General features: G+C 40.1%; 2 protein-coding genes across 2 annotated transcripts; both read left to right on the forward strand.

The window, feature by feature from the left end:
• The first annotated feature begins 422 nt into the window (after positions 1-422).
• On the forward strand, positions 423-23,071 carry abcc6a (ATP-binding cassette, sub-family C (CFTR/MRP), member 6a). The gene is made up of 31 exons (XM_033975502.2): positions 423-787; positions 3,142-3,318; positions 3,422-3,547; positions 7,282-7,419; positions 9,630-9,752; positions 11,216-11,277; positions 11,409-11,540; positions 12,087-12,293; positions 13,607-13,784; positions 13,982-14,143; positions 14,218-14,310; positions 14,821-15,024; positions 15,114-15,260; positions 15,387-15,474; positions 15,996-16,065; positions 16,157-16,283; positions 16,378-16,554; positions 17,005-17,172; positions 17,394-17,580; positions 17,669-17,753; positions 17,836-17,953; positions 18,329-18,536; positions 18,789-19,099; positions 19,718-19,917; positions 20,008-20,134; positions 20,245-20,346; positions 20,463-20,609; positions 20,699-20,857; positions 20,999-21,165; positions 21,498-21,692; positions 21,775-23,071. The coding sequence occupies exons 1-31, from the start codon at positions 746-748 to the stop codon at positions 21,881-21,883; spliced, it is 4,536 nt and encodes a 1,511-aa protein (XP_033831393.1). The 5' UTR covers positions 423-745; the 3' UTR covers positions 21,884-23,071.
• Positions 23,072-23,252: 181 nt separating this feature from the next.
• On the forward strand, positions 23,253-25,200 carry cep20 (centrosomal protein 20). The gene is made up of 4 exons (XM_033975515.2): positions 23,253-23,326; positions 23,686-23,886; positions 24,438-24,522; positions 24,963-25,200. The coding sequence occupies exons 1-4, from the start codon at positions 23,299-23,301 to the stop codon at positions 25,084-25,086; spliced, it is 438 nt and encodes a 145-aa protein (XP_033831406.1). The 5' UTR covers positions 23,253-23,298; the 3' UTR covers positions 25,087-25,200.
• The last annotated feature ends 972 nt before the right edge of the window (positions 25,201-26,172 follow it).

A 26,172-nucleotide genomic window follows, 5' to 3' on the forward strand; every position in this document is an offset into this window, starting at 1 on the left:
ACAGGTTAAACTCTGGATAACTGCAGCTCTGTGTCTGCTCCCAAAACCCCATTTAGCTTTGTCACACAACATTGACCAAGGCTGCTGATATCTTGGTTGCAAGTTTAGTGAGTGACTATAAAGGGATGGCAATTATCCCAGTGTCGCTAGTCTGAATTTAAAAGGTATGTCTGTACACAAACAGATACTGTGTGGTCAGACGGCTGGGTTTGGGCTGTGGGGAGAAAGAGGAGGGGAGAGAGAGAGCCCTAAAGGAGATGAGGGGCAGTGAGTGAAAGTGGGAGGAGTCTGTCTGGGAGTGTGTGTGTCATCTTATTGAGGGGAGTGAAGCTGTGGAGCTGTTGATCAAAATCCAAGAGAAAAGTGGGGTGTGTAAAAGTGACAGAGAGAGGAAGAGAGAGAGAGGGAGAGAGGGAGAGAGGGAGAAATATTTCCACCCACCCAACAACGACATAAAGGGCCAGCAGACAGAGAGACACTCAGTAAGACACAGGATCTTAGGCCAGCAGCAGTTCAGACACTAGAGACAGACTTCCATTGACTGAAAGAAGATGTTTTAGTAAAGGCAAGCCAATTTAAATTAATAAACAGAGTGACCCTGCTGCAGCCACCCATCATACAGACAGGAGCTAACTACCACTGACTAGAGGAAAAGTCCACACACTCTGTAGTTACTTACTGAGCCACGCTATAGACAAAAGTGTGACCAACCGGTGAGCATCAGTGAGGAAGGAGCACAGAGTGGATGGATGCCTTTTGCAGACTCAGTGGCCTGGACCCTTTGTGGGTAAGTCATGAGTTTAACAAACAATCTGAGTGTTGTGAAGTTGTTTATATCACTGCAGAAAATTATATGCCGACATCTACGTAATTTGACCAGCAGTTGACCTTTTGGCAAAACTAGCAACAGTACAATAGATTTCTTTGATTTTTACTATTAACTAGCACTAGCCTCTTTAGCATCTTAAGCTTTGATAGAAATCTTATTTTTTGTTTTAAAGTTCATTTAGCACCATTATAGACAGTGGTACCAGCTGTGTTATATTGATTGGCAGAAAGGAAGCAAGTAGGGACCATAGTATACACTGACCTTCTCAGTTTGCACTCAGTTTTGCTCTTTACCTACGTTAGTGCATTAGAAATGTAACCTAAACTGTCCTTGGATGTCAGTCAGCATTGCATTTGCTCATACCCTTGTCTGCTCTCTGATTGGCCTCAATGACATGCTCCAAAATCATCAGTAGGTTAGTAGTTGTTTGCTAAAAAATATGTTCTAGATTTAGCACATCTACACATTTTCAATCTGAACTGGCTGCAAATATGCAATATTGAGTCATATATTTGCCTTTTCAGCTGTGGTTTTCATTACTGCTTGTTCTGCAACGCTTCAAGTGCAAACAGCATACCAGGATTCTTTGACAAAGTAAAACATGCTTGTTAACTTTAAGGTGCATTTTACATGCTTTTAGCTACGGCGCATTCATCACTAGGTTGTTTGTGCAGATGTTTTGCTCTCACGTTGGCTACAACTACTTTCAGTTTACTCATTTTCGTGATTAACCTTTCACATATTATAAATGCTGCCAATGCTCACTGACTCACTGTTTACAGTTAAAGAGTTGCTTCAATGTTGATGTGCACCGGCGTAACCTCAAGCCATTCAAAGCAGTTGTACCAGAAACACATAAAAGTGTGCTACATGACTGAGTTGGAAGCTGCTGTTGTTTTATGCCTGACACTGTGCTATCATGTCATTTTAAAACAGCAATAATATAGGTAGACCTGCCACAAGTGATGACTGATAAGTTGTGAAATTAGTGCCATTCAAATAACTGGGTCACAACCTCCTATAGAACTATACAGCTGTTTTCAAAAATAGACACAAGTGTGCTAAATTGTACATGCACATTTTTATGATTTATAGCCTATCCTATACAACTCTTGGCCTGTATTTAGAGGGGGTTAAGAGGACATAAGTGAGTACAGTATTGTCCAGTAAAGGTCTCCATTGTTAGGTTTCTCATCTTAGTCAGGGAAAAGAGCTTCTTGCAACACTTAAGCAACTAATAGGATCTCTCAAACAGCATCAGAGGAAAGTGCTTATAAAGCATTTATCATGTCCAAGTTTTTACATAAAAGCACCCTGGTTCTGCTTCTGCCAGGAGTCAGAGGGGTCTGTGAAAGAGTCTGCCCACTCACTCTGATAAATGTCTTTGTCACATTGGTGCTAATACTCTGTAACTTTCTTTACTTTATTTTGAATCAGGGATATTCCAGTCAGATCAATGATTGAGAAGCTGTGTTAAAGCAGTTGTTTTGATGATTATTAAGTACTATACAAGCTGTGACATGTTGCCATTGCCTGTAAGTGATGAGACATGTGTATCAACAAATAAATCTATGGCTGCTTTAGACTCTTGCAGCTGCCTTTGTGGCCACTCTCCCTCAGTATCAGTGTACTTGCTGGCCCTGTGGTGCATGTAGCGTTAAACCGCTTCCTGTGGTGACTCCAAAGGCAGACACCAGCTCCTCATTAGCCCAGAGGGACGACAAACAAGGGAACTATGGAACAACAAATAACTTGGGCCAATACAGTTTTTTGTCCACCACTGTACCCACTGTTACATAATCTTTTACTAAACACACCTTGTCTGCCTGTTGTTTATGACCTCCATTATTAGTGTAATCCTCAACCACAAACTTTTACATTCTGGCTAAAATGAAATGAAGAAACCACCCAAAGCTGTGGTCAGAAAAACCCTTTACCGACTCAGCTTTTTAGTAAAGATGACTCTTTCCAGCAGTCCCTGGCACCGGCACACAGCTCCTCCACTGACTGACTGTGGTTTCGTTGCAGTGGTGGATCAAACGAACTTAGCACCAAGTCTGGCTCTGGGACTGGGGACTTGCCCACAGTCTTTCAAGGGCTGAATATTACATCACAGTTCAACTTTCGTTTCTATGGTTTTAGGCTTTTAACCTGTCGCCCCTTATTGATTGTCACCAAATGCGGAAAGCGTAATTAGGGGGTATAGGCAGGTTTAAAGCCATCTACAGATACTAGAATCAGATTAGCCAATTCTGAATGCAATCCAACATGTTAACAACTGTATAATGATTTTCACTAACTGTTTTATTCAGGACTGGAACCGGACCTGGTACACAGCAAACCCAGACCTGACGCAGTGCTTTCAAAACACAGTGCTGGTGTGGGTGCCCTGTTTCTACCTCTGGCTCCTGGCACCTTTCTACTGCCTTCACCTCTACTGCCATGACAGCGGACGCATTAGGATGTCGGGCCTCTGCACAGCCAAGATGGTGAGGAATTGCCTGTGCATTTTGAGGCCCATGTACCTTTTAAAATGTTATATCATTTTGTAGAAATATTTGGCAGCCTGTCATTGAGATGCCTTCTGTCCAGGTTTTGGGGTTTTTGCTGGCTTCCTTTGGTTTTGTGGAGTTCTTCTACATCCTGTTGGAGAGGAGCCAGGAGATCCAGCAGCACATGGTCTTTCTGCTCAGCCCCATCATTCGCAGCATGACAGTTGTAAGTACAGGCCTGCATACTGTAGTATCCATACATAACATCCATAGGCAATATACTTTTGCAATGCCAGTTATAATTGTATAATCGCTGCAAGTTCCATTTGGACAGTAAATAATATTGGCAATATTTCAGCCTGTCCAGCTGGCTTACAACTGAATGTGCAAACAAAGGAAAGAATACAGAATAATGTGACACAGTATGCTGGCTAAACACGGAGGTGCTAAGATGCCCAACAGGGGCAGATTTATGGCAGTGCAGGCAGCGCAAACATTACAGTTCACTGTAAACGCAGTCTGTGTTTGACCACGGCTCATCAGGCGAGAGCTACATATATACTGACATCACTTACTGTAACATGTGGAATCTGCCTACATACAGCACTCCACAGCACATCAAACTCCAAAAATGCCACTGTTATATCATGTAAGATAACTGGTGAAAATGCCAATGCTCTACAGATCCATTTAAAACAACATTCAACATTCCCCTAAAATAGCTCCGTCCATTCATAAATATATCTTGCTTTTGTCACAGAGCTGCAGATTACAGCCGGGCTGACCACTACAGACTTGTTAGAGAATGTGAACCGGACAGTGAGCGCGTGTCCATTTAGCCTGGCTCATTCACTCCTGATTCGTGTCCAATATGTAAAGCAAGTGGCTCTTTAGTGGTTAGACTTGTCTTGACGAATTATATGATTTAATTTAAATTATAGTTTTTCCAGCAGCCTGTGCATCTACAAAGGCAATTATACACAATGCAGTTGACCCAACGATTTGGACTTGAAATCTCAGCTGCCAATTGGCATGGTTTTACAAATCCACGTGTAGACACAACATCTTATACAGTTAAAACAGTTACACCCTGATCTCCTTTTGTAAAATCTACAACTGAAAATTGTTTGTCCATCAACATCATAATTGAGGCCAAATGTTCCTGCATTTGGGTGGCACATGGGTGGAATACACAACATAAGGGCCAGTATGCAATCAAATGAATTATTGATCCCACTCATTTAGGCAGGTTTCAAATGATAGTAGACTAAAACCAGGGGGTGCTGACAACATGGGTGGTACACCTAAGCCTGTCACGATAATTACAATATCGTTCAATATATAAAAGCTGGAACAATATATTTTTGGGCTCAGTATTTATCATTTGTAGATTTTCGTTGCAGTAATAAGATAAGAGCTGTATATAGTTGAATAAATAATTTCTATGGCTAATTAGTAGTTCATTTTGCTATTTTTTGTTGCAGCTCAGGCCTTTAAATGATACAGTGTGTGGTTTACTGGGAATATCCTGCTTTGTGAGAGTGGTATAAAGTAGTTTCAGTATCATCGTTTATCATTATATTTCTTTGTAGCAGTATATCATGCTTCAAATTGTATTAGTGATAGGCATAGGTGCATGTTTAATTGCACATCCCATTTAAAGAAATACAGGATTATTGGACATGAAGGACCTTATGTGTCAAAATCATGTTTAAAGCTGAACCACTGTGCTGATGTCTATAAAGTTTTCTCACAAAGTTTCTTTATTTTTTCTCTCCAAGCCAGACGGGTGGCTCACCTGTGGTCTTCTTAGACTCATAAGTAAATAAGCATGTGTTTAGGTAAAAATACACTGAACGTTGCTTGTATTGGCCAACATTTTTCAAGAGCATATATTTTGGGATGCCTATATATTTTTATGGAGGCAGTTGGTTTGGACGCATGACTTGCATTCAAATCTGCTCACTTGTATTATTTGTCTATTAAAGCATATAATTTTGTAGACGCTGATCGCAGCCACCCACCTCCGCCAGTTTCCTGGGCACAGTCTGGGAACACTGTGCCCTTGTTCCTGACCAGCTTGTTTTGTTGAACGTATGGGAACAGCTTCGCCCAAGTCATTCAAGCCACAAACGAAATACTATTGATGCACATGCATGACATTGACTATAATCAGGCATACCATGACGTAAAACCCCCTTTACTTCCTCAGCACTGCACACATCCCATATAATTATAAGGTGGGTTTTGATTTGGGGCGCAGTGATGGGCCCTGTTCCACCCACTAACTCACACAAACAGATGGCTGATGGTTTTACTGCAATAAGGCCAGTCTGAATGAAGCTGGAAATAGCACCACCTGACCTCATATGCTGACCCAAGGTTAGCTGTACATTTTACCTAAATTAGGGCCTGAATATAGGACACTGTACCCTCAGGCTTTGTATGTACACCATGTCCCTGCAGTCTAGACGAACAGCAACTGTCTAATCCATCAGGTAGTTTACTTTGACAAAAACATGGTTATGGAACTGCTGATTGTCAGTAGTAAGTAAGTAGTTTGATGAACAATAAACATACTGACCACTAGAGTTGCAGTTATTGCCAACAGCTTAGTAATACAGAAGCTATGTTGTTATTAGTAATACTACTACTACTACTACTACTACTACTACTACTACTACTACTACTACTACTACTACTACTACTACTACTACTACTACTATACACAATAATCACTATTCCCCTAGAATTACTGCTTGTATTAATCAGCATTAATTGCACACATTTAATAGTATTAATTAATCCTATAATTAATTATTTAGCCATTTTACATATCCTTTAACATTATGTCATTATGTTATTGAGTCAAATACTTGAGAAACTTTAATTCAAGCCTTGTAAAATGATTATTATTTGATTGATTAAAATTATTATGGTAATCCATGGTTAGTTATAAAATCTTAAAACTAAAACAAACTATATCTACGCTACAACTGCCAGTTGCATATATTTCTTGGCTGGTTGTGCTTGGACTGTGCGCTCATCGCTTCAGTTTTGCTTTTTGCTCCCTGAGACTCAGGTGGACGGGACACTCCAAATTCCCCATAAGCATGAATGTGAGAGTCTGTCCATCTACATTCATCTCTGAGTGGACTGTCGAGCTGGCTATAGCGCCTCTCTTCTTTGACAAAGAAAGAATCACACATAGAAAATGTCACTACACCAACAAAGCAAGCCTATGTCTGTGGTGTATATATATGAAAACCATGGTGTTTTTATTGACCTATCTCATCCCTGGAATCACACAGAAAACATTACAAATCTCCTTGTAATACCAAATACCTTGCAAAGAAAAAGCATATGTAATTATCTGACCACCAGTTTATAAGAAGACACTACTGTAGCCCAGAGTAACCAATGTGGCTTTTAATATGAAACTTAAATCCAGTTATGCCCCTCTTCGCGATGAGCTAGCATGTATGACGTTTACTTTGGCCAAGTATTTGAAATCCTATACAAGTTTTTTAAGGACATATTTAAATACCCAAAAACTGAATCAGCTCTGTCTGACAAAAAACAACAATATAGATTTTTCCATCACATACGGTTGCAGTATAAAGATGTAGCCAACCTCAGAGTGTGGAGTGCATGTGGCCAACCATACAGTGTCATACTTTTATAGACTTAAGACTGAAGCCAAATCACTTCAATGTCTGTGGCCAGGGAAGTCCCATGAAGTTTTTCAAAACCAACTAACATTTGATGAGGTTAAATATGATTATAAATTATTGTGGACCACAGTAAACACTTGTTGAAGATGTACTTTACACGAATGTCTGAGTCATCCTGAATCTATTTTTGTCTGTGTTTTCAATATTTGACTTCTGTTTACCATTATATCAGATGTATTCTCATTGCCCTTTAATAATTTTATGTTTTATTCCTGTTTCTGTGCAGATTTTGGCCTTGTGCATCATCCAGCTGGAGCGGATTCGGGGCTGTCGCTCCTCCGTGTTTCTCTTCCTCTTCTGGGTCTTGGCAGTCGTCTGTTCCCTTGTGCCTCTCAGAGCTAAGATCCAATTGGCTTTGGATGAGGTATGGTATCAAATAAATACATACTGTAATTATATAGGATATATAGGAACACAGGTAGCATACAGACTTAGTGGGCTTGATAAATGTCCCAGGAATTCTCTTTAATAAAATCACTACAATTATATGAAACAAATACTAGATATATACTGACCGCATAAAGCAGCTCAAAGTATTGAGAAAGTGACACATTGTTGTTCGCTTGAGGGAGGTATTTGTCAGGTATGAACTTGGTGAACTTTCATCTCCAAACACCGTGCAGAGACATCTAATCTAATCACGTCTCCCACACAATTGTCAACCCAAAGTCTAGACACAGGAGAGCAGCCCTTCAGATATACTCTGTGGCAAAAAACAGTTCTATTTCATCCCCCAATTTTGACCAAGGTAACCTAAAGTTAACCAAGTGTTGGAGGATGACACTGCCAATTCTGGTCAAGCTTGTGTGTGTTTAACTTTTCCCTTTTCTTCCTGTGTCTTTGCCAGACACTACAATCATTGTTGCACGGGCTAAGAGTCTATTTAAGATCACAGCCCTGGTGCAGTTGCATTTGCATTTCTATAAAAAAACACTGAAACACACACACTTATCCATATTTCGGTCTTATCGCCTTGACGGTGACGTTCCCACACTGCTTGGGGAAGAATAATGATGGGCCTGGGATAAGTGCTGGTGAGACATGGCAGCCGAGGGTCAGACCAGAGGAGCTGCTGCGCTGTGTTTACGAGTCTGCACCGTCATAAATGCAGCCAGATGTAAATCGCTGCATCCACACATGATGCACGGCCACTCTCAGTCCAGACACATGTTTTCACTCCACACCACAGCACACGTGCCAAGACGACACACACGTGTCCAGCCATAAAGTTTTCATCCCTGAAAAGTATGAGGTCATGTGACAAAGTTTACTGAGTTATACCAAGGCATTTTGTGATGTTAAGCTGGTTACAGATGCAGAGTAAAAGGATTCTCTTAATCCAAAAAACTAAAAATGATTTCACTTGTATTTAGTGTTTCTAAAAACCTCTTAAGAATAAAGTGAATTATGAATGAAATACACAAAAGTTAAAATTAGTGTATCTATATTTGAAATATTGCAGATTAAATATATGTTCATACATTGTATGCTTACTATTTAATATGCTTGATATCTGTTTCACTTTGGGAAATAAAAATAAATAGAAGAAACAATGACATGCTGCAATAAAGTCCTAGAGACAAACAAAGTGACAATGGATAGCTCACCTCAGTACTTTTTAGAGTGCATTTTCTTTGCTGCGTGAAACGCTCGGTTGACTGAGTTCATGTTTGTAAACCCTTTCTTAGTCCCTTGACCTACATTTTTCCCACCAACGTCCTGCCATCCTGACCCTGTTTTTCAATATGTGGCCGGATCCATTTGGCCCCTCATATTGGACTTTCTGGGCACCGCGAGACACATTCACTGAAAAGCCATTTTTTAGTGTTTACTATGGCTGGCGACTTTTCATGCACACCCATATTACTGCATAACAAGCCGGCTGTGGTGGCGGTGTTGACCCTGCGGTAAACAATATGTGGGCCAAATCACACAGTTTTCTGTATGTCAAGAATAACATGGCAGTTCTACATTTCACAATAGGGGCTAATATGCAGCTGCTCCCTTGAATGAAAGTAAGCAGAGCCACTTCAAGGACCTTATAGAATTTACAGATACCTCCTACAGATCTGGGTGGAGTAGCCAAAAATGCATTAGAGTCCTATATCTACAGGGTACAATTATATTATACTACATGATTAGATGTAAAAAAAATAAAAAAATAAATAAATACTTGTCAACTTGTACTACGCAACTCTGACGAGTCATAGCGTGACTATGAGGCAACCTTTAGTTTCATCAAAATAAAGTTAAAGACTTTAACCCGATTTAGTTTTAAGATGCCAGATGTGTTTTATTTGTGTGTGATCTTGGCATATAAACCATATCCTCTGCTGCTATAGAGAATGTAAACATGGGGAAACAGTAAAATGAGTTTGGCACTGAGGCGGCTGTGAAATGGCACACAAGCCGCAGTCAAGATAAATGGGTTTTTACCACAGGATGTCGTGTGATTTGTCAAAGTAGTGTTGTTGTTTTTGATAGTGTGCACAGCGGGAAAGCTAACCATTTTGGCCCTTAGATATGAAATCGCTGCTCAGCCATCCTTATAGTGTTTTTTTGCTTCTTTCACAGGGGATTGCCTCAGATATTGTGAGATACCTTGCTTTCTTCTCCTATTTCACAATCCAACTGGCTGAGTTGTTCTTGTGCTGTTTCGCTGACCAGCCTCCGGAGGGAAAAAACATTTTGGAAAAGGTAGGCCCACTTCATGTCTAAGTCCGATCCAATACCCAGGAAAGAAAATGTCTGGGATCCTTGTGGTTTTCGACTTTTGTTGTTAAGACACTTTCCCTTTTGGAGGATATGATGTGATTCACCTCCGCCCTCGTCTTCACTATTTTCACTCAGACACTTGGGCTTCCTGTGTGAAGGATGTCAGTGTGTTTGTGTAGGGCTCTGTACATACCATCAGTGATACTCACTGTCTAGGACTGGATTGGCTCATCACATAATTATAACTATTATGCAAGACATAATTTTGGGTATCTGACAGGTGCTGCAAATTATTTTCTTTTCAATAATGATTCTCTGCTTTAAAAGTGTCAGTGATTCTAAAATATGTTACAACAAGAAAAATAAGCCTAATCCAAAAGTAAAACAATCTAGTAACTAAATTAAGCAAAACTATATTGATAAGGCTCTAATCTGTGCCCATACAGTAAAAATAAACATGCAACTAACAATACAATCAAACCAGACTCAAATGGAATTCTAACCAAGACATAAGTACACATACAACAGCTGGGGTTAAACCAAGATGAAGCCACAAAAAACTCAAAAGGCCTTGTAGTTATAGTTGTACCTGTTCAAAACCTTACATTATGACAGATATGAGCAAATTACCATTGTTTATTTATGATATAATATTGTATTTCCCTGGTGATAAATGATGGAAATAGCCGGAAAAGTCCCGATCACCACACTGCGGGTCGCGTGGTGAGGAGGTTGAGGGGGCAGAAGCCACAGTCTGGCCCAGACACACCCATCGGCTGTTCCTTGGTGTGTCCCAGTCTCCCTCCTCCTCCTGTTTTTGTGCCCCACGCTCTGGTCACAGTTACTCACAGGCAAAGCGGAAGCAAAAGATGAAGAGTTGAAGTAATGAGAGTAAACACTAGTGCCACTGCGATGAGGGGGCGGCAGGGCGGAGAGCAGCCGTAAAGCATGCATGAATCCACCATTTGTGATGACAGATTTCCGCTCTGTCTGCACTAGACCTCAAAACGTCACACTAACACTGAACTCTATTTATTCACTTATGTAGGAGTTCATGGCCTTTATGACATGGCCTACCTCAAAAATAAAAATAAGATTTGATATTCAGAGGATTATTGCTATGGTTTGCAGTTATTGAAAACCAAAACTCTGTATCACTTAAAACATGAACATGATTTTAATCTTATTTCATAATCATCAGTCATCTTTGCACTATGTACATCATTAGTTTTTAATTGCACAGCCAAATTACAGTTGCTCTCCAACCTTTCCCAGACTATAAGTGCTTCTGTGAACCACCTTTAGTCTTTAATTGGTTGTTTACAAAGATTTGCTTTACGTAATCCTCTGTCCTCATGTGCCCTTTTCATTGGGGTGGTGTAGCGGTGTATTTCCCGAAAGCGAGATTTAAGTATCCCTAAAGTGTGGTCTCTAATCTGTTGCAGAATCCTTGTCCCGTGAAGGATGCCTCCTTCCTGTCAAAGATCCTCTTCTGGTGGTTCACAGGGTAAGCCTTAAACTGCTTATTTCTGATGAGTCACGGCGCTATCACAACACATTACTACAGCAACAGTTTGTACATGTTTACAGTAATGTAGTGTTTTTATGTGGTAATTGAGGCGTTTGCTCCCTCTTCAGGCTCGTGGTGAAAGGATACAGAACTCCTCTGGCGGCTGAAGACTTGTGGACTCTCAGAGAAGAGGATACGTCACAGAAGATCATCTCAGAGCTGCAGCAGGAGTGGACCGCCGAGTGCGCCAAACTGCAGAGGTAAGACGCCTGGATACCCCCGAATATTACTGTTGTTGTTGTTGTTGTAAAACCTTATACAGCAAGTATTTATAGTTAGCACATATGGGCCATTTTGGTTTGGCATAACAATTTTATAAAACTGTATAAATCGATTCAGTCCATATTGTGTGATAATCAAAGATATAAGGAAACCACCGGCACACCCCAAAGCTAGGGTTTCTCTTTTTAACTTAACTGGACATTTAAATATCGTGTTGTGTGTTAAAATAGACCTGATATTATGAGTTATAGTCTAGTAATGCCAAAGCTAAGACCATGTCATTTTGAAAGCTTGTTATTTGGTTCTCTACTTTGAAGATCAACAGTTATAACTTTGTGGGTTGGAGGAATAATTTTCTTTACGGGTCTGGGTCAATTGTTGATCTCTCAGTAATGCCATAGAGAATAACTCTTTTATTACAATCTGTTTTACATTTGGGATTTGAAAGCCATGTAACCCCCATATTAACACACCTCATACACAGTATTTCTGCCTGTAACAGTATGATTCTTGTCTCATGGCAGACAGGAGAAGGCCTTGGCGTCTGGTGTGGCGCTGGGTAGCCGTTTGCCCGACCAAGCTCAGTTGCTACGGAAGCTGCAGAAGGAGCAGAGTTCAGGCTTCTTTCTGCTCAGGACCCTCGCAAGAAAGTTTGGTTCATATTTTCTCACGGGGACCCTGTGTATCATCTTCCACGACGCCTTCATGTTCGCCATTCCACAGGTGCTGAGGTAAGACTCCCAGAGGTGGAACTAGTCTTTTTCTATCCATATATACTGTATGTATATTCATTGTCATTGCAAACTTAGTTTTAACTGATCCTTTTTCTTTCCCACCATCTGAATAAAATATGTAGACCAATATAATGTGGTGATGTAGTGTCTTGCCCAAGGGGACAAAAGCAGTTTGTACTAGAGGGAGTGGGAATAGAACCACCTTCCGGTGACCTACTGCCATTGAAATATAGGGCGCTCTTTGTACTGTATATTGTGCCCTATATTTCATTTTTGGACTTCAAAATATAACTTTTGCAGAGGCCGCAAACCAAAGCAGACCCAATTCCGTGTATTAGATAATGTTCCCAGACCACAGCTTAGACTAGAATTACCTGACTGCAATCTAGGGCAAAGTAAAAATATGTTTTATTGTGTTCCCTGTCAAGTTCAATTTGGAGATTTAGAGCTATTAGGTTTTTGCGGTGCGATAATGTGGGACAACTCAAATTTAGTAGATTGTGACAAATGGACATGGTGCAGGGCTGGCAGGCGGGCACACACGCTCACAGTCTGCTAAGTCTTTATAGCACAACAACAGCCGCTAGCAGCAGTGAAAGCAGGTCGAAGCCACATTCGCCTCTAGACAGACTGGAATGTTGTTGTCAATGCACAAGACAGCATTAGTGGAAGTGTTAATTACGGACATGGAGTTGTGAGCAAGAAAAAATTTAGTCGTGACCACAGCTTCTCTGGTCCAATAAAGAGCGCAGCAAAGGACAGACAGGCAGAGGGGAAAAGGGAGCCTCTAAATGGCAGAAATGCAGTCACACCACAATAAGGCCACCGCTAGCCTAGTGTGAGGGCAGTTTGGCCACAGGCTGAACGCTGTTGTGCAAGTAGCAGCAGCCTAAGCCAGTAAAACTAAAGGAATCAGATACTACCAGATTCAAGAGAAAAACTTGAAGTCTTGTAGAACCTCAACAGTGGTAAGGGATGACCAGACTAATGGTTGAATAAAAGATGTCATACTTTCTTTATACTTTACAGAGACAGAATATTGATATTTTACAAAAAATATAAGTGCATACTGCCCTGTCCGTGGGCAAAACACTTCAAGTACCGTCTATGAATATAGAAATGTTGCTCACCACTGTGGGCATTGCATGAAATAATAAAACAACTTTGAGCTTTCACAACAGGGTTATACGAATAAATGCCCTGACTGTGAACTACTTATTCTCTGTGCTCAATTGCATCGTACATATCAAATACATACATTTTTAAAATTATAGATCTATGAACCGTACATATGATTTTCTGCTCCACAGTCTCCTTCTGAGTTTTATGAAAGACGAGGACGCTCCCCTGTGGAAAGGCTACTTCTACGCCACTCTGATGTTCCTGCTCTCCTGTCTCCAGTCTCTGTTCAACCACCAATACATGTACACATGCTTCACTGTGGGAATGAGAGTCAAGACCGCCGTTATGGGCCTGGTATACAGAAAGGTAGACAAAAATCTGTATCTTCAGCACAAACAAACAATTTATTTTCACTCCCAGACAGAGAAAACAGTGCATAGTGTATGATTAACAGCTTTTACCTATGATGAATTATCGTCTGCAAAATTTTATGAGGTTTAAAATTATATTGTACAAACACACTGGAGGCCAAAACGTCTTTGTCTCTTCTGTCATCAATCCAGTCTCTGGTGATAAATAGCTCTGCCAGGAGGACGTGCACTGTGGGCGAAATCGTCAATCTGGTTTCAGCCGACACTCAGAAACTCATGGACTTTGTGGTCTATTTCAATGCAGTTTGGCTGGCTCCTATTGAAATTGCTCTTTGTCTCTTCTTCCTCTGGCAGGTAAATTCAATGAAAGTGTTTTTATAATGTTGAATACACTCTTACACTTAAGAATTATAATATTTTTGTTACAGCATCTGGGACCATCAGCCTTGGCAGGAATAGCCACTGTCATCCTTATCTTTCCACTAAATGGCTTCATTGCAAAGAAGAGGAGTAAGCTGCAGGTAACCGTCAGGAATGTTTCACACTTGGAGCCCTACATCTGGCCTGCTCGGCCTGGGATGCCACAGCTGGTTTAGATAGTGGCCAAAGAGGCGTGTGGGTGTTTGGCCTGGGCGCTACATTCCCTCCTCTTTCCTTTTGATGTCTGCCTCATATAATGCATTGAAAAACAATGACAGGAAAGGGTGGGCAGTAAGAAAGCATAATTTTTCATTTCTTTGGAAAAACAACAGAGGGTTCAGTAAAATTAGATGCCAATTTAATCGAAGTAAGCCTTGAATGCAGTGACCACATTCCTGGACCTTTGTTGTTTCCTTGTCATAAAAAATCACTAAAATGTACCAAGCAATAAATTCCTTCTGAATTAAACAGGATTAAACTTGGAAAACTGTACAGACACCCTTATAGTCACAAATGCATGTATCCGCTTTGTTCTGTGCCCCAGTTTCATTTTATGGTCATTTAAACTTAACAAATAACAAAACATAACAGAGGCTGTGTTTGATCAACAGGAGGTCCAAATGAAGTTTATGGATGGCCGCATCAGACTGATGAATGAGATTTTAAATGGAATAAAAATCTTGAAGTTTTATGCTTGGGAGAAGGCTTTCCTTGAACAAGTTTTGGGCTATAGAGAAAAGGAGCTCAAAGCTTTGAAGAAGTCGCAGATCCTTTATTCAATTTCCATCGCCTCTTTTAACTCCTCATCTTTCCTGGTAATTACTACATTAAGTTAGTACCATCTTTCCCCATGTTATAAGTTTAGCTGCACTTTAAACTTAAATCACGTGTGCTCTTGATCCAGATTGCCTTTGCCATGTTTGGTGTCTATGTGACAATTGATGCCAGAAATGTCCTGGATGCACAGAAAGTGTTTGTGTCCATGGCTCTCATCAACATCCTGAAGACACCACTGAGCCAGCTGCCCTTTGCCATAAGCACATCCATGCAAGTATGTGTCGCTTCCCCTTTAATGCGTGTTGACAGCCTTTTCCAAATGTATAGCCTGTTATTACATTTGAGTGTGCCTATATGAAGCATGTAGGTCAGTGTATTAACCACAAGTGTGTTGGTGTAGGCCATGGTCTCCTTGCGCCGCCTGGGAAAGTACCTGTGTTCAGAAGAGCTCAAACCGGACAATGTCTCAAAGGCTTCATTGACTTCTGGTAGGAGCCCCACCCTTGTCTATGTACATGCTATTACACTGAATGAATAAACTACTATTCCAAGCTTTATAATTTCAACAATTTCCATAAAAGCATATTTTATAAAAATCATAGGCTGCCATGATCAATACAAGATTGTGTTGTTTATATCTGCGGACTACCACAGTCTTGTATGGCTCATGCACGCTGTCACTTCCTGGGTCCCTGGCCGACTCGTAGACGGCATAATTATAGGATATTCCCATTTAGTGGTTGAACATAAATCACTGCATGAATTCAGACATATGATTCATAGAGAAACCAAAGAAAAAACTCCTTTCTTCTGTCTGTAATCTGTCAACACTTTCTAAGCCAGCTTGTGAGAGACAACACCTCTGTAATTTGTATGATTAGGCAAATTCACTTGTAATTTTGCCTTGGGTGTGCTTGGATGTCGAACTTCAAGGGGAAATTTGTTTATCGTTGATGTTGAAAAGAACGCCCTACAGCACTTTGCATTGTTATTTTTGTGCTTTTTTCAGATGCAGAGCAAGTCGTCATAGAAAATGGTACCTTTAGTTGGTCTGCAGAGGGTCAACCATGTCTGAAAAGGTATAACCAAAACATTAAAAATACAACAGATATATTTGGATATGATGTAATATACACAAACTTATGAAAAAATTGGTTTCTTTGTTGAAAGGATAAACGTTCGTGTCCCGCGTGGCTCTCTTGTTGCCGTAGTGGGAAATGTGGGCAGTGGAAAGTCATCTTTGTTGTCAGCCATGCTCGGTGAAACAGAGAAGAGAAATGGTAGTGTCACTGTAAAGGTATGACCACAGTGTCCAGGTGGAGGTCTATTTAAATCTTTTAGTTTATCTTTAACAAAAACATTGACATCCTTCTGTCTTGTTTCTGTCAAAGGGCTCAGTGGCCTATGTACCACAGCAGGCTTGGATCCAGAATGCCACAGTCCAGGACAACATCACATTTGGACGAGAGAAACTGAAAACATGGTACAACCGAGTGCTGGAAGCTTGTGCCCTGCTGCCCGACCTCGACATACTGCCCGCCGGAGACGCCACTGAGATCGGAGAGAAGGTACCAGAGTATTGCAAACTCTTAACTTTAACTATACTTTAAAAATGTATCTCTAGAATTAAGAAAATTTTCAAAATCACAGTGACAGGGCTAGTGGTCACAATGTTTTTAGTTCCTGGTGGGGAACTACTACATTTCAAAGTAATTTAAGGGTGTGTTCTTTCTTGCTGTCATTTGGTTCTAATTTGAGCCAGTTTTAGTCCTGATGTGGATTTGGCTTGGTCCTGTTCTAGTCCTTGTTTAGTCGTGGTCTAGTCCGGGCTTAGTTTTGAGTTAAATCCTGGTTTAGTCAGAATGAATGTAGCTTATATTAATGTTCTTAGACTGCATTCACACAATATTCTGCCAACAACAGCTGCCAGTTTAATGGTAATGTTAAAATAAACTGTACACCATACATATCCAGTATATCCTTACACTGAGTAACAGTATTAACATTTTTTTTTACAGGGACTGAATCTTTCGGGCGGTCAAAAGCAGCGTGTTAGCCTGGCCAGAGCCGTTTATAGAAAGGCTGATGTCTACCTCCTAGATGACCCTCTGTCTGCTGTTGACGCACACGTGGGACAACACATTTTTGATAAGGTCATTGGGCCCAAAGGAGTTCTCCGAGACAAGGTAAATGTCAAAAATATGGTGTATTTACACTTAAAACAATTACTGAACCTACACAGTAGACTTTTTATGATATGTAAACCATGACTGGTGAAATTTGTGTTTTGAAAATTCCAGCTTAGGATCACATATAAAAGACAAAGTTAAATATGTCAACTGGACAAAAAGTTGCAGGATCACATTGTGCTTACCTCCCATTTTTATTTGTGTGGCTTGCTGAATAGACCCGTGTTCTAGTGACCCATGGGATGAGCTTCCTGCCGCAGGCCGACCTCATTCTGGTCCTGGTCGACGGAGAGATCACGGAGAGCGGGTCGTACCAGGAGCTCCTCAGCCGCAACGGGGCCTTCGCCGAATTCATTCGCACCTTTGCCACCAACACAGAGAGGAAAGAAAGTGTCATGCAAAGAGGTAATACTATACTTAAGCAAAACATAATTTAATTACAGGACAGGACTCAACTCTCTTCTAAACAACAATATTTTTATTGTTTCTATAGCTGGTTCCAGGAGATCTAATGCACGACTCAGCATGATTGATTTTATGCCGTTTTCGAGAGACCTGTCACAAGAGCAGCTCATTGGGTAAAGAATCAGCATTATAATTATATAGATTATCTTTATCTAGTGTGCAAACTTTACAGAACTGACTTTCTATTGTTTCTAGGGGAGACACCACTAATACAAACCTGCAGAATATGGAGCCTGTGTCGGAAATTGATCAGGAGCAGATACCAGAAGATCTTGGAAAACTAACAGAGGCCGACAAGGCCTTCACCGGACGGGTAAGACGCAGATTAAAGGTTGTTAACCACTTTTTTTTTTCATACACATGCTGTTGACCACCAATGAGGATGATAAACAAGTGAAAGTGTCTGGAGTTTAAACAAACCATTTGATTGAGAATGCACAGAAAACCTTGTTATTTCAAGGACTTGAAAATCTATGCAAAAGAGACAGGACAAAAATACCAGTGAAAATGTACAAAAAATGTAAAACAATGTGAACATTATTATTACGCCCATACAAAGAATACTACAATGCAATTATCAGAATAAATAATTTAATACATTCAAATATTTTCATTAGCTGCACCATGGATGAATATATACTAAATTTATACTATTCTTGCTCTGAACATTGCCATCCCTTTTTTACAGGTGAAATTGGAAATGTATAAGAAGTACTTCAAGACCATTGGACTGGCTCTCATCATCCCTATAGTATTCTTGTATGCCTTCCAACAAGGAGCCTCCTTGGCCTATAACTATTGGCTCAGTATGTGGGCGGACGACCCTGTTGTGAATGGCACTCAGATCGACACAGACCTGAAGCTGACTGTTTTTGGAGCACTTGGCTTTGCACAAGGTTGGCTACTACAAAAATACACGATTTAATTAATTTGCCCATAAAGCTGGAAATATAGTTTACCTGTTCTCGTAAAAATACCACAAATTGTTGAGTATAATTTGGTTTTACCTTGGTAACTCGGATGAGTTATGTAATAAATGTAACAACTGTAATAACTGTTGGGTAATGTGTAATTTTAAATCAGACCAGATACCAAAATTGCATCCTTAACTTAGACTTTATTGGCTAATATGTTGATCTTCTAAATAGGAATTGCCATTTTTGGTACAACTGTGGCTATCTCCATCTGTGGTATCATTGCCTCTCGTCATCTGCACACGGACCTCCTCATAAACGTGCTGCGCTCCCCCATGTCCTTCTTCGAGAGCACGCCCAGTGGAAACCTCCTCAACCGTTTCGCCAAAGAGATTGATGCCATCGACTGCATGGTCCCAGAGGGTCTGAAGATGATGCTGAGCTATGTGTTCAAACTCATGGAGGTCTGCATCATTGTGCTGATGGCCACACCCTTTGCTGCAGTCATCATTCTGCCACTGTCTTTCCTCTACGCATGTGTCCAGGTATCCACTGTTTATTTATTTAATCACATTTATAACATCTAATGCTGCTCAGAAAGCTTCCCTGGCACAGAAATATATTACAGAAAATGTGTACAGGACTGAAATAAAAAATAAAGTTAAAGCTGAAAATTAAATGAAAGCCAAATTTTGACTTGAAGAGATATGATACTCCCCAAAACCAAAGCATAGCCAGCGTACATGTTCAACACATTGTGGTATTGTTGCAAGTATTATACCTTTGATGAAGTAGGCCAAGATAACAAGGCCTGAGGTGACATTGGTGCGCTGATAATTCCTCTATCATTGTGGAACATTCCAGGCAAATGGAATGGAATAACCTTTCCATGGAGACGAGCAGGTGCAAAGCATCCACCAGAAAAGTTACTTGTGCATCTTTAAATAGTTCCATTTCACGTGGCATTGAAATGTCTTGAATTTCACTTGACAAAATGGAGCTACCTTGCTTCTATAAACGTGTCGATTTGTGGCTTCACTCTGTATTTTGTTCCTCCACTTGCTGACATGCTGGTTATACAAACTTGATTTATGGGAAAGTCTTAAGTGCTCCTATTTTCTCCATTCATTAAAACATGTTTTACTTTTCCGTTTTGCCCACAGAGCTTCTACGTTGCCACATCCTGTCAGCTGCGGCGGCTGGAGGCCGTGAGCCGATCTCCCATCTACACTCACTTCAATGAGACAGTGCAAGGTGCCAGTGTGATCCGCGCATTTGGGGAACAGCCACGCTTTATTCTGCAGGCCAACGAGAGAGTGGACTTCAATCAGACCTCCTACTTTCCAAGATTTGTAGCCACCCGGTGAGTTAATATATTAATGCTGAAAGATGCTTATTTGGAAGGTAATTATGTAAAGCTACGGAGTTGCTTAACTTTGTGCTGAATCCACAGGTGGCTGGCAGTCAATCTGGAGTTTGTTGGAAATGGTGTGGTCTTAGCTGCTTCTATACTCTCTGTAATGGGAAAAAGTACCTTAAGTCCAGGCATTGTTGGGTTGGCAGTCTCACACTCCCTCCAGGTGAATACTAATGAAGTATACAAGTGCATTACACAGCTAGAGATTGTGCAATGCAAATGCTATTTCAGCTTGAGTTATTTATAAAAAAAATCTTTTGGTGGCTATTTTAGGTGACGGGTATCTTGAGTTGGATCGTGAGGTCTTGGACGGATGTGGAAAACAACATAGTTTCAGTGGAGAGAGTCAATGAGTACGCTGATACTGCCAAGGAGGTCAGGCTTTACACATGCAGTTTAAACAGAAAACAACTTTAATGTCCCATTTTATTACTGTAGTGGCAAGTGAAGCCAAATTAAACACAAGTCCTGTTTTGTTTTGCCCCACTCAGGCAAGTTGGACTATTGAGGGCAGCTCTTTGCCACTGGCTTGGCCCCAAAAAGGCACGATTGAATTCCAGGATTATGGGCTGCAGTACCGGAAAGGCTTGGAGTTGGCTCTGAAAGGAATCACTCTAAATGTCCAAGAAAGAGAAAAGGTAAGAACGAATGTGTTCATACAGTGTTGATGGAATTTCCACATTACATTGTCACACTAGTGTCTTAACCGTAAATAAATCTTTCTTAGGTTGGGATTGTGGGCAGGACTGGAGCAGGGAAGTCCTCACTTGCCCTGGGAATATTTCGGATTTTAGAAGCTGCAAAAGGAAAGATCTTTGTGGATGGAGTCAACATTGCTGACATTGGACTGCATGACCTCCGCTCACGCATTACCATCATTCCTCAGGTAGAGCCTCTGTAATATTAACAAACAAGCAGTGCTCTGGCTTTTCTCACATAAACAGTTTATATAACTTTAAGCAGGAGTTAAATAACACTTTGTGCATTTTATTCAGCAGTTCATTAACATCTTTTGTCTTTCCCTCAGGACCCTGTGCTTTTTTCTGGATCTCTGCGCATGAACCTTGACCCCTTTGATACCTACTCTGATGAGGAAATGTGGAGTGCTCTAGAGCTGGCTCACCTGAAGAATTTTGTCTCCAATCTGCCGGACAAACTCAACTACGAATGCTCAGAGGGAGGAGAAAACCTCAGGTACAGATGACTGCAGCAATATCATGTTGTACTAGCCAGTGGTTTCCAAACTGTAACCCCTAGAGGGCACCAGAGACCGCTGGGAGTTTCAGCTAGAGCATTGTCTGTTTTTAGTGCATTATGAAAGCTCAGACAATATTAAGTCTTTAATATATACGTTGAGATGTACAGACGGAAGGATTGTTAAATCACCCATAAATGAGCACTTTATAACCTTATTTTGATCTTTACAGTGTCACAATATCATGATAAGCCAAGCTCACACAACACACACGTTACATATGGCCCCATGCTATGTGTATTTGCACTTACCTCTGACTGTCTGGCTTCAGTCTGGGGCAGCGGCAGCTCGTGTGCCTGGCTCGGGCCTTACTGAGGAAGACCAAAATCTTGGTTTTGGACGAAGCGACTGCAGCTGTGGACCTGGAGACCGACACGCTCATCCAGTCGACCATCCGCACTCAGTTTGAGGACTGCACTGTGCTGACCATCGCGCATCGCCTCAACACTATTATGGACTACACCAGGTTTGTACAATACTTTTGTTCTGCCTTTATGCACCACAAAAAGACAATAGTTTCTAATAGCTTGCTTATTTATTTTCCACAGAGTGATTGTAATGGACAGAGGCCACATCTCAGAAATGGACTCCCCTGCCAACCTCATTGCACAGAGAGGACAGTTTTACCGAATGTGCAGAGAAGCTGGTCTGGTATAGATCTGTGCAGGGTAGCCTTATAGAGGGCTGAATACAAATGCAGGACATTATCTGTGTGTCTCAATGATACACAGTAAATACCCGTTTAAAGCTACAATATGTGGCAGCTCAAGTCGCCTCTCTGTGAGGGCATTGTTGAAGAATCTCAAGTAAACTGCACACAGTCTCTGTGCGAGACATGCTGTCTGAATTCAGGAAAAGACCTCTCTGCTGCTGAGAGGAGAGGGTCTACAAGCTATAAATACTGTAAATACTGAAGTGGAGTCCATTTGTTCCATGAAAGAATTAAAGCAAGGGCTGGAATGAAAGAGTGCCACATATTTTCATTCTCTTTTTTGAATGGCTGTAATACTATTTTTGTAGTTTTTATAAGTTTTATGAAGCACATGGCATATTTTAAATGTTCATGGTTTAATGTCTCAGGCTTTTAATGATCATGTTTACTCCTTTAACCTTTTATATCCAAAGTAAATGGTCTTTAAGTGATTTTATTGTTGTGTATTCTTGTCGTATAAACTGGGACAGGAAACCCTATGACACACTAACCTTCAGAAGGGTCACCCTGGCATTTGCAGGGGAAATGAGGTTTTGAAAATATTCAGCTGTAAGTAGCCAAATCTGAGTTTTTATATGTCAGGACAAGAGAGAAAACACTGACATGAGCCAGCACATTAGCGATGGTCCAACTATGTTGTGGCTCTTGTTTATTTCTGTCAAAGTAAACACATAAAGAGGTCCATACAGACCTTACTGGCTAGATTCAACCTGACACCGGTAAGAGAAACCACCATGAATGAAGAGAATTCTCTTCAAAACAATAGTGATAAATCTATCTGTGCACAACTGTCTCCCTGCTTCACCACACGACTCAGGCCATGCACAAAATCAGTATTGTTGTTCTGGTGCTGACATGACAAACTGTAAATATCCCAGACTGACCTTATCACTTGTCAGCTGAAAACCCGATGACTTTGAATGGAAGAGGCATTCACTGTTTTTGTCTTACTGGTTTAGACAATATATTCACAGATGAGTGCTATTTTATTTATGTCATATTTGGAAATGTATTAAGTGTCCTTAAAGTTTTAAGGGTTGTATTTATACTTTTTATAACAAGCGTGTTGATTTTTCATTGACCATTTATTTTAAAGAACTGTATTTGCTCAAAAATAAAATTCATTTATATAATTTGGTCTTGCATTGGTGATTAGTAACACGTATGGGGCAAAATAAAACAACATGACAACAGGGTGCTCTATGGGATTATGACTCCCCTGTAAAAACTTCAAAATATATCAGAATTTTTAGTGAAGCCCAACCACTTGTAGCTCTGACCACCAGCCAGCAGGTGGCAGTAGTGAAAAATGGCAGCGCTATAGTGGACCGGGGTTTGTGGTTTGTTTACATTTGTTACAATGGCGACCATCACGGAGCTGAAGTGCGGTAAGAAACACTTTTGAGGAATTAAAGGAGCCTACATACATACATATTTCATTATGTATAGCGTTAAATGCACTGACTGCGGTAATGACGGGCCTGTGAAGACAAACATATAAAACTTGGCGTGGCGGCGTCACCTGCACGTTTCCATGGAGATTTAAGTTAAATGCCATGCTGTGGAACATTCCAGGCAAAGCACTAACATCTCCAAGAAGTACCAGCGTGCACCATCAGAAAAGTAACATTTTGTGCACCTGAAACTAATATGATTTGATTGTAGTTAAAGTAATGTTTGTTGTATCGTTAATCAATTAGTCTTAGTTGAAAATAATGAAACTTTACCCCAAATGTGCTCCTCCCAGCGGTGAGAGAGACGCTGGAGTCCCGCGGGGTGCTGGGACAACTCAAAGCCCGGATCCGCGCGGAAGTGTTCAGCGCCCTGGAAGACAAGCGGCCGTCCGAGCGACCGCAGCTGTCCCACGAAAACCTCCTCATCAACGAACTCATCCGGGAGTACCTGGAGTTCAACAAGTACAAGTACACTGCGTCTGTGCTCACGGCAGGTAAAAGTGATAAAAGTGAGTTTGTACAGTGTGGCTTTTGTCCTCTCCACTGCATCAAGCGTCTGACAGTAAATATGGCTTTGACGTTGCACCAAACTTAACTCCTCTCTTCTAATAACACAGTGAAGTACATTCTGCCTTCTTGATGAATTAATTGCATGAATATAAAATAAGTTAAATTCAGTGCATTTCTAATCTGTGCCTCTGTGTTACATTCCCATTAAAGGTTTATTGTTATTGGCGTGCTTATATACCACACCACAGTTAATGCAACAGTTTGATACCACACTATGCAGAAATGGTTTATATTTCTGTCAAGTAACACCCCTGATTTTGCTTTAACAATAACCCCCATTGTAGCTTAAAAAAGTCATTTCTCAGTATTTTAACCAGGGAAAACTCTCACCTGAGGACAGCTGAAGCCCTTGAACCGAATGCCCTCCGTGGTTGCATATTTTGTGTGTATTATGAGACTCTTACTCAGAATTCAAATTTTAGCTGTTATTCTAAAACCATGTTGCTACTAAAGTAAATGGTGTTTGTGTTCTCAGAGTCAGGCCAACCCGAAGTTCCCTTGGACCGACAGTTTTTGGCACATGAGCTGAATGTTGCAGAAGATGCAAGCTCCAAGTCTGTGTAAGTTTAGAGAGGTCAATGAGTTCTACCTAAAGTCCCATAGTAGCTATGTAAATGATTGAGTTCAGATTTAAGTTTTGCCGTGTTGGATATGGTTATTGTTAAATATATTACACACGATTGTCAAATGTTAAAACAAAATGGAAATTTAAAGATTCTAATTACTTAAGTTAGCATTCATTCAACATTTTCTGACACTGTAGTATGATAAATGCATTAACCAGTAGTCACGCAGCAGTTTATCGAGTTGTACCAGAGTTTTTCTATTGTCTTACTGGTTTAGACAATATATTCACAGAGAAGTGCAATTTTATTTATGTCATTTAAAATTTAATGTTGAACTATCCACAATAATCGCAAATTATTTTATAATTTACTTAAAATACTTTCGCTCACACTATTTCATTACCAAAAACACGTATTTTCTATATCTTTTGCAGACCTCTTCTCTACGGGCTGGTGTCCCACTTTGTGAACAATGATGACAGTGGAGGGAAAGTCTTTCTGAGGGGTTCATCTCTTCCTCCAGGCCCCAGCTCCTCCACACATGGGACTGATGCCTAAAGACTCGGTACATATCTGTCAAAGAAGGACTTAAAATATTCCTTAAACAGAAGAAATTTAGTTTGATGTTATAATTCTTGTTATTTTGTACAGTATTTGTAAGTAGAATTAGAAAGAGGCTTTGAGCTTTGTTCAAATACATTGTTTATATTTTGTACTTTTTAATACACTTTTTAAAAATTTATTTTTAATCAAGAAATATGCTGTTTTTATTAACTACCACAAGATGGCAGTCAAAACAAGAACAATGCTGCAGTAGAGGCAACTCACAAAGCTCATCAATAGCTGCTATTACATGCACACTAAGTCTACTTATTATCAAATTTGTCAGCTAAAAGATTTTTTAAATGAAATGTAAACAGCAAATTAATTTGATTTTTTTTATGATCTTGGTCCCTCTGGTAACTCGCATCATATTGTGTAGTTTGCATTTCCTTTAAGTCATTTTAAAGGTAGAAATTAGATTTTGGTGAGCTTGTAACTGGAGCCAGTGCTGAAAAATCTAACATGAATAATATGAAAAATGTACAAATGAAGTAGATGGACATTTGAGACATTTTGCCATAATAACAAACCTATTTAAGAAAATGCTTTCACAAATCTCTGAGCTTCCATACAACTAATATAAAGACTCATAATAAATTTTTTAACACATTCCCAAACATTTTTTCTATTCAAATGACAAAACAAAAACCAACACCAAGGTATTAACATAAAAACACTTAGAAATTTAAACAGATACTTACAGAAAGTGTCCCACGACCTAGTTACTGCTCCATCCATTCACCTTCCTTAACTTTTTTTCACATGCAGCACTGATCATTATCCCCTTTTTTAACATAGGAGAGTTAAGTTCTTTCCATGTTTTCAAAATCATCTGGGCACATGTGACTAGTCCAGTACCACTCTGAACGAAGGTTTACTCCATGTTCCTTAACCATAATCGTGTTACTACCACATGAGCAGAGAATATATATATATATATATATATATATATATATATATATATATATATATATATATATATATATATATATATATATATATATATATATAAATGTAATTCTGTTTAACATTTTTGTCACA

Source organism: Periophthalmus magnuspinnatus, chromosome 1 (genome assembly GCF_009829125.3).
Source record: "Periophthalmus magnuspinnatus isolate fPerMag1 chromosome 1, fPerMag1.2.pri, whole genome shotgun sequence".
Taxonomy (NCBI): Eukaryota; Metazoa; Chordata; class Actinopteri; order Gobiiformes; family Gobiidae; genus Periophthalmus; species Periophthalmus magnuspinnatus.

Coding starts and splice junctions, on each gene's coding strand:
- abcc6a (XM_033975502.2), top strand. CDS start 746: ATGGATGCCTTTTGCAGACTCAGTGGCCTGGACCCTTTGTGG. Junction 788..3,141: donor GTGGCCTGGACCCTTTGTGG/GTAAGTCATGAG, acceptor TGTTTTATTCAG/GACTGGAACCGGACCTGGTA. Junction 19,918..20,007: donor CCAAGATTTGTAGCCACCCG/GTGAGTTAATAT, acceptor CTGAATCCACAG/GTGGCTGGCAGTCAATCTGG.
- cep20 (XM_033975515.2), top strand. CDS start 23,299: ATGGCGACCATCACGGAGCTGAAGTGCG. Junction 23,327..23,685: donor CATCACGGAGCTGAAGTGCG/GTAAGAAACACT, acceptor TGCTCCTCCCAG/CGGTGAGAGAGACGCTGGAG. Junction 23,887..24,437: donor TGCGTCTGTGCTCACGGCAG/GTAAAAGTGATA, acceptor TTGTGTTCTCAG/AGTCAGGCCAACCCGAAGTT.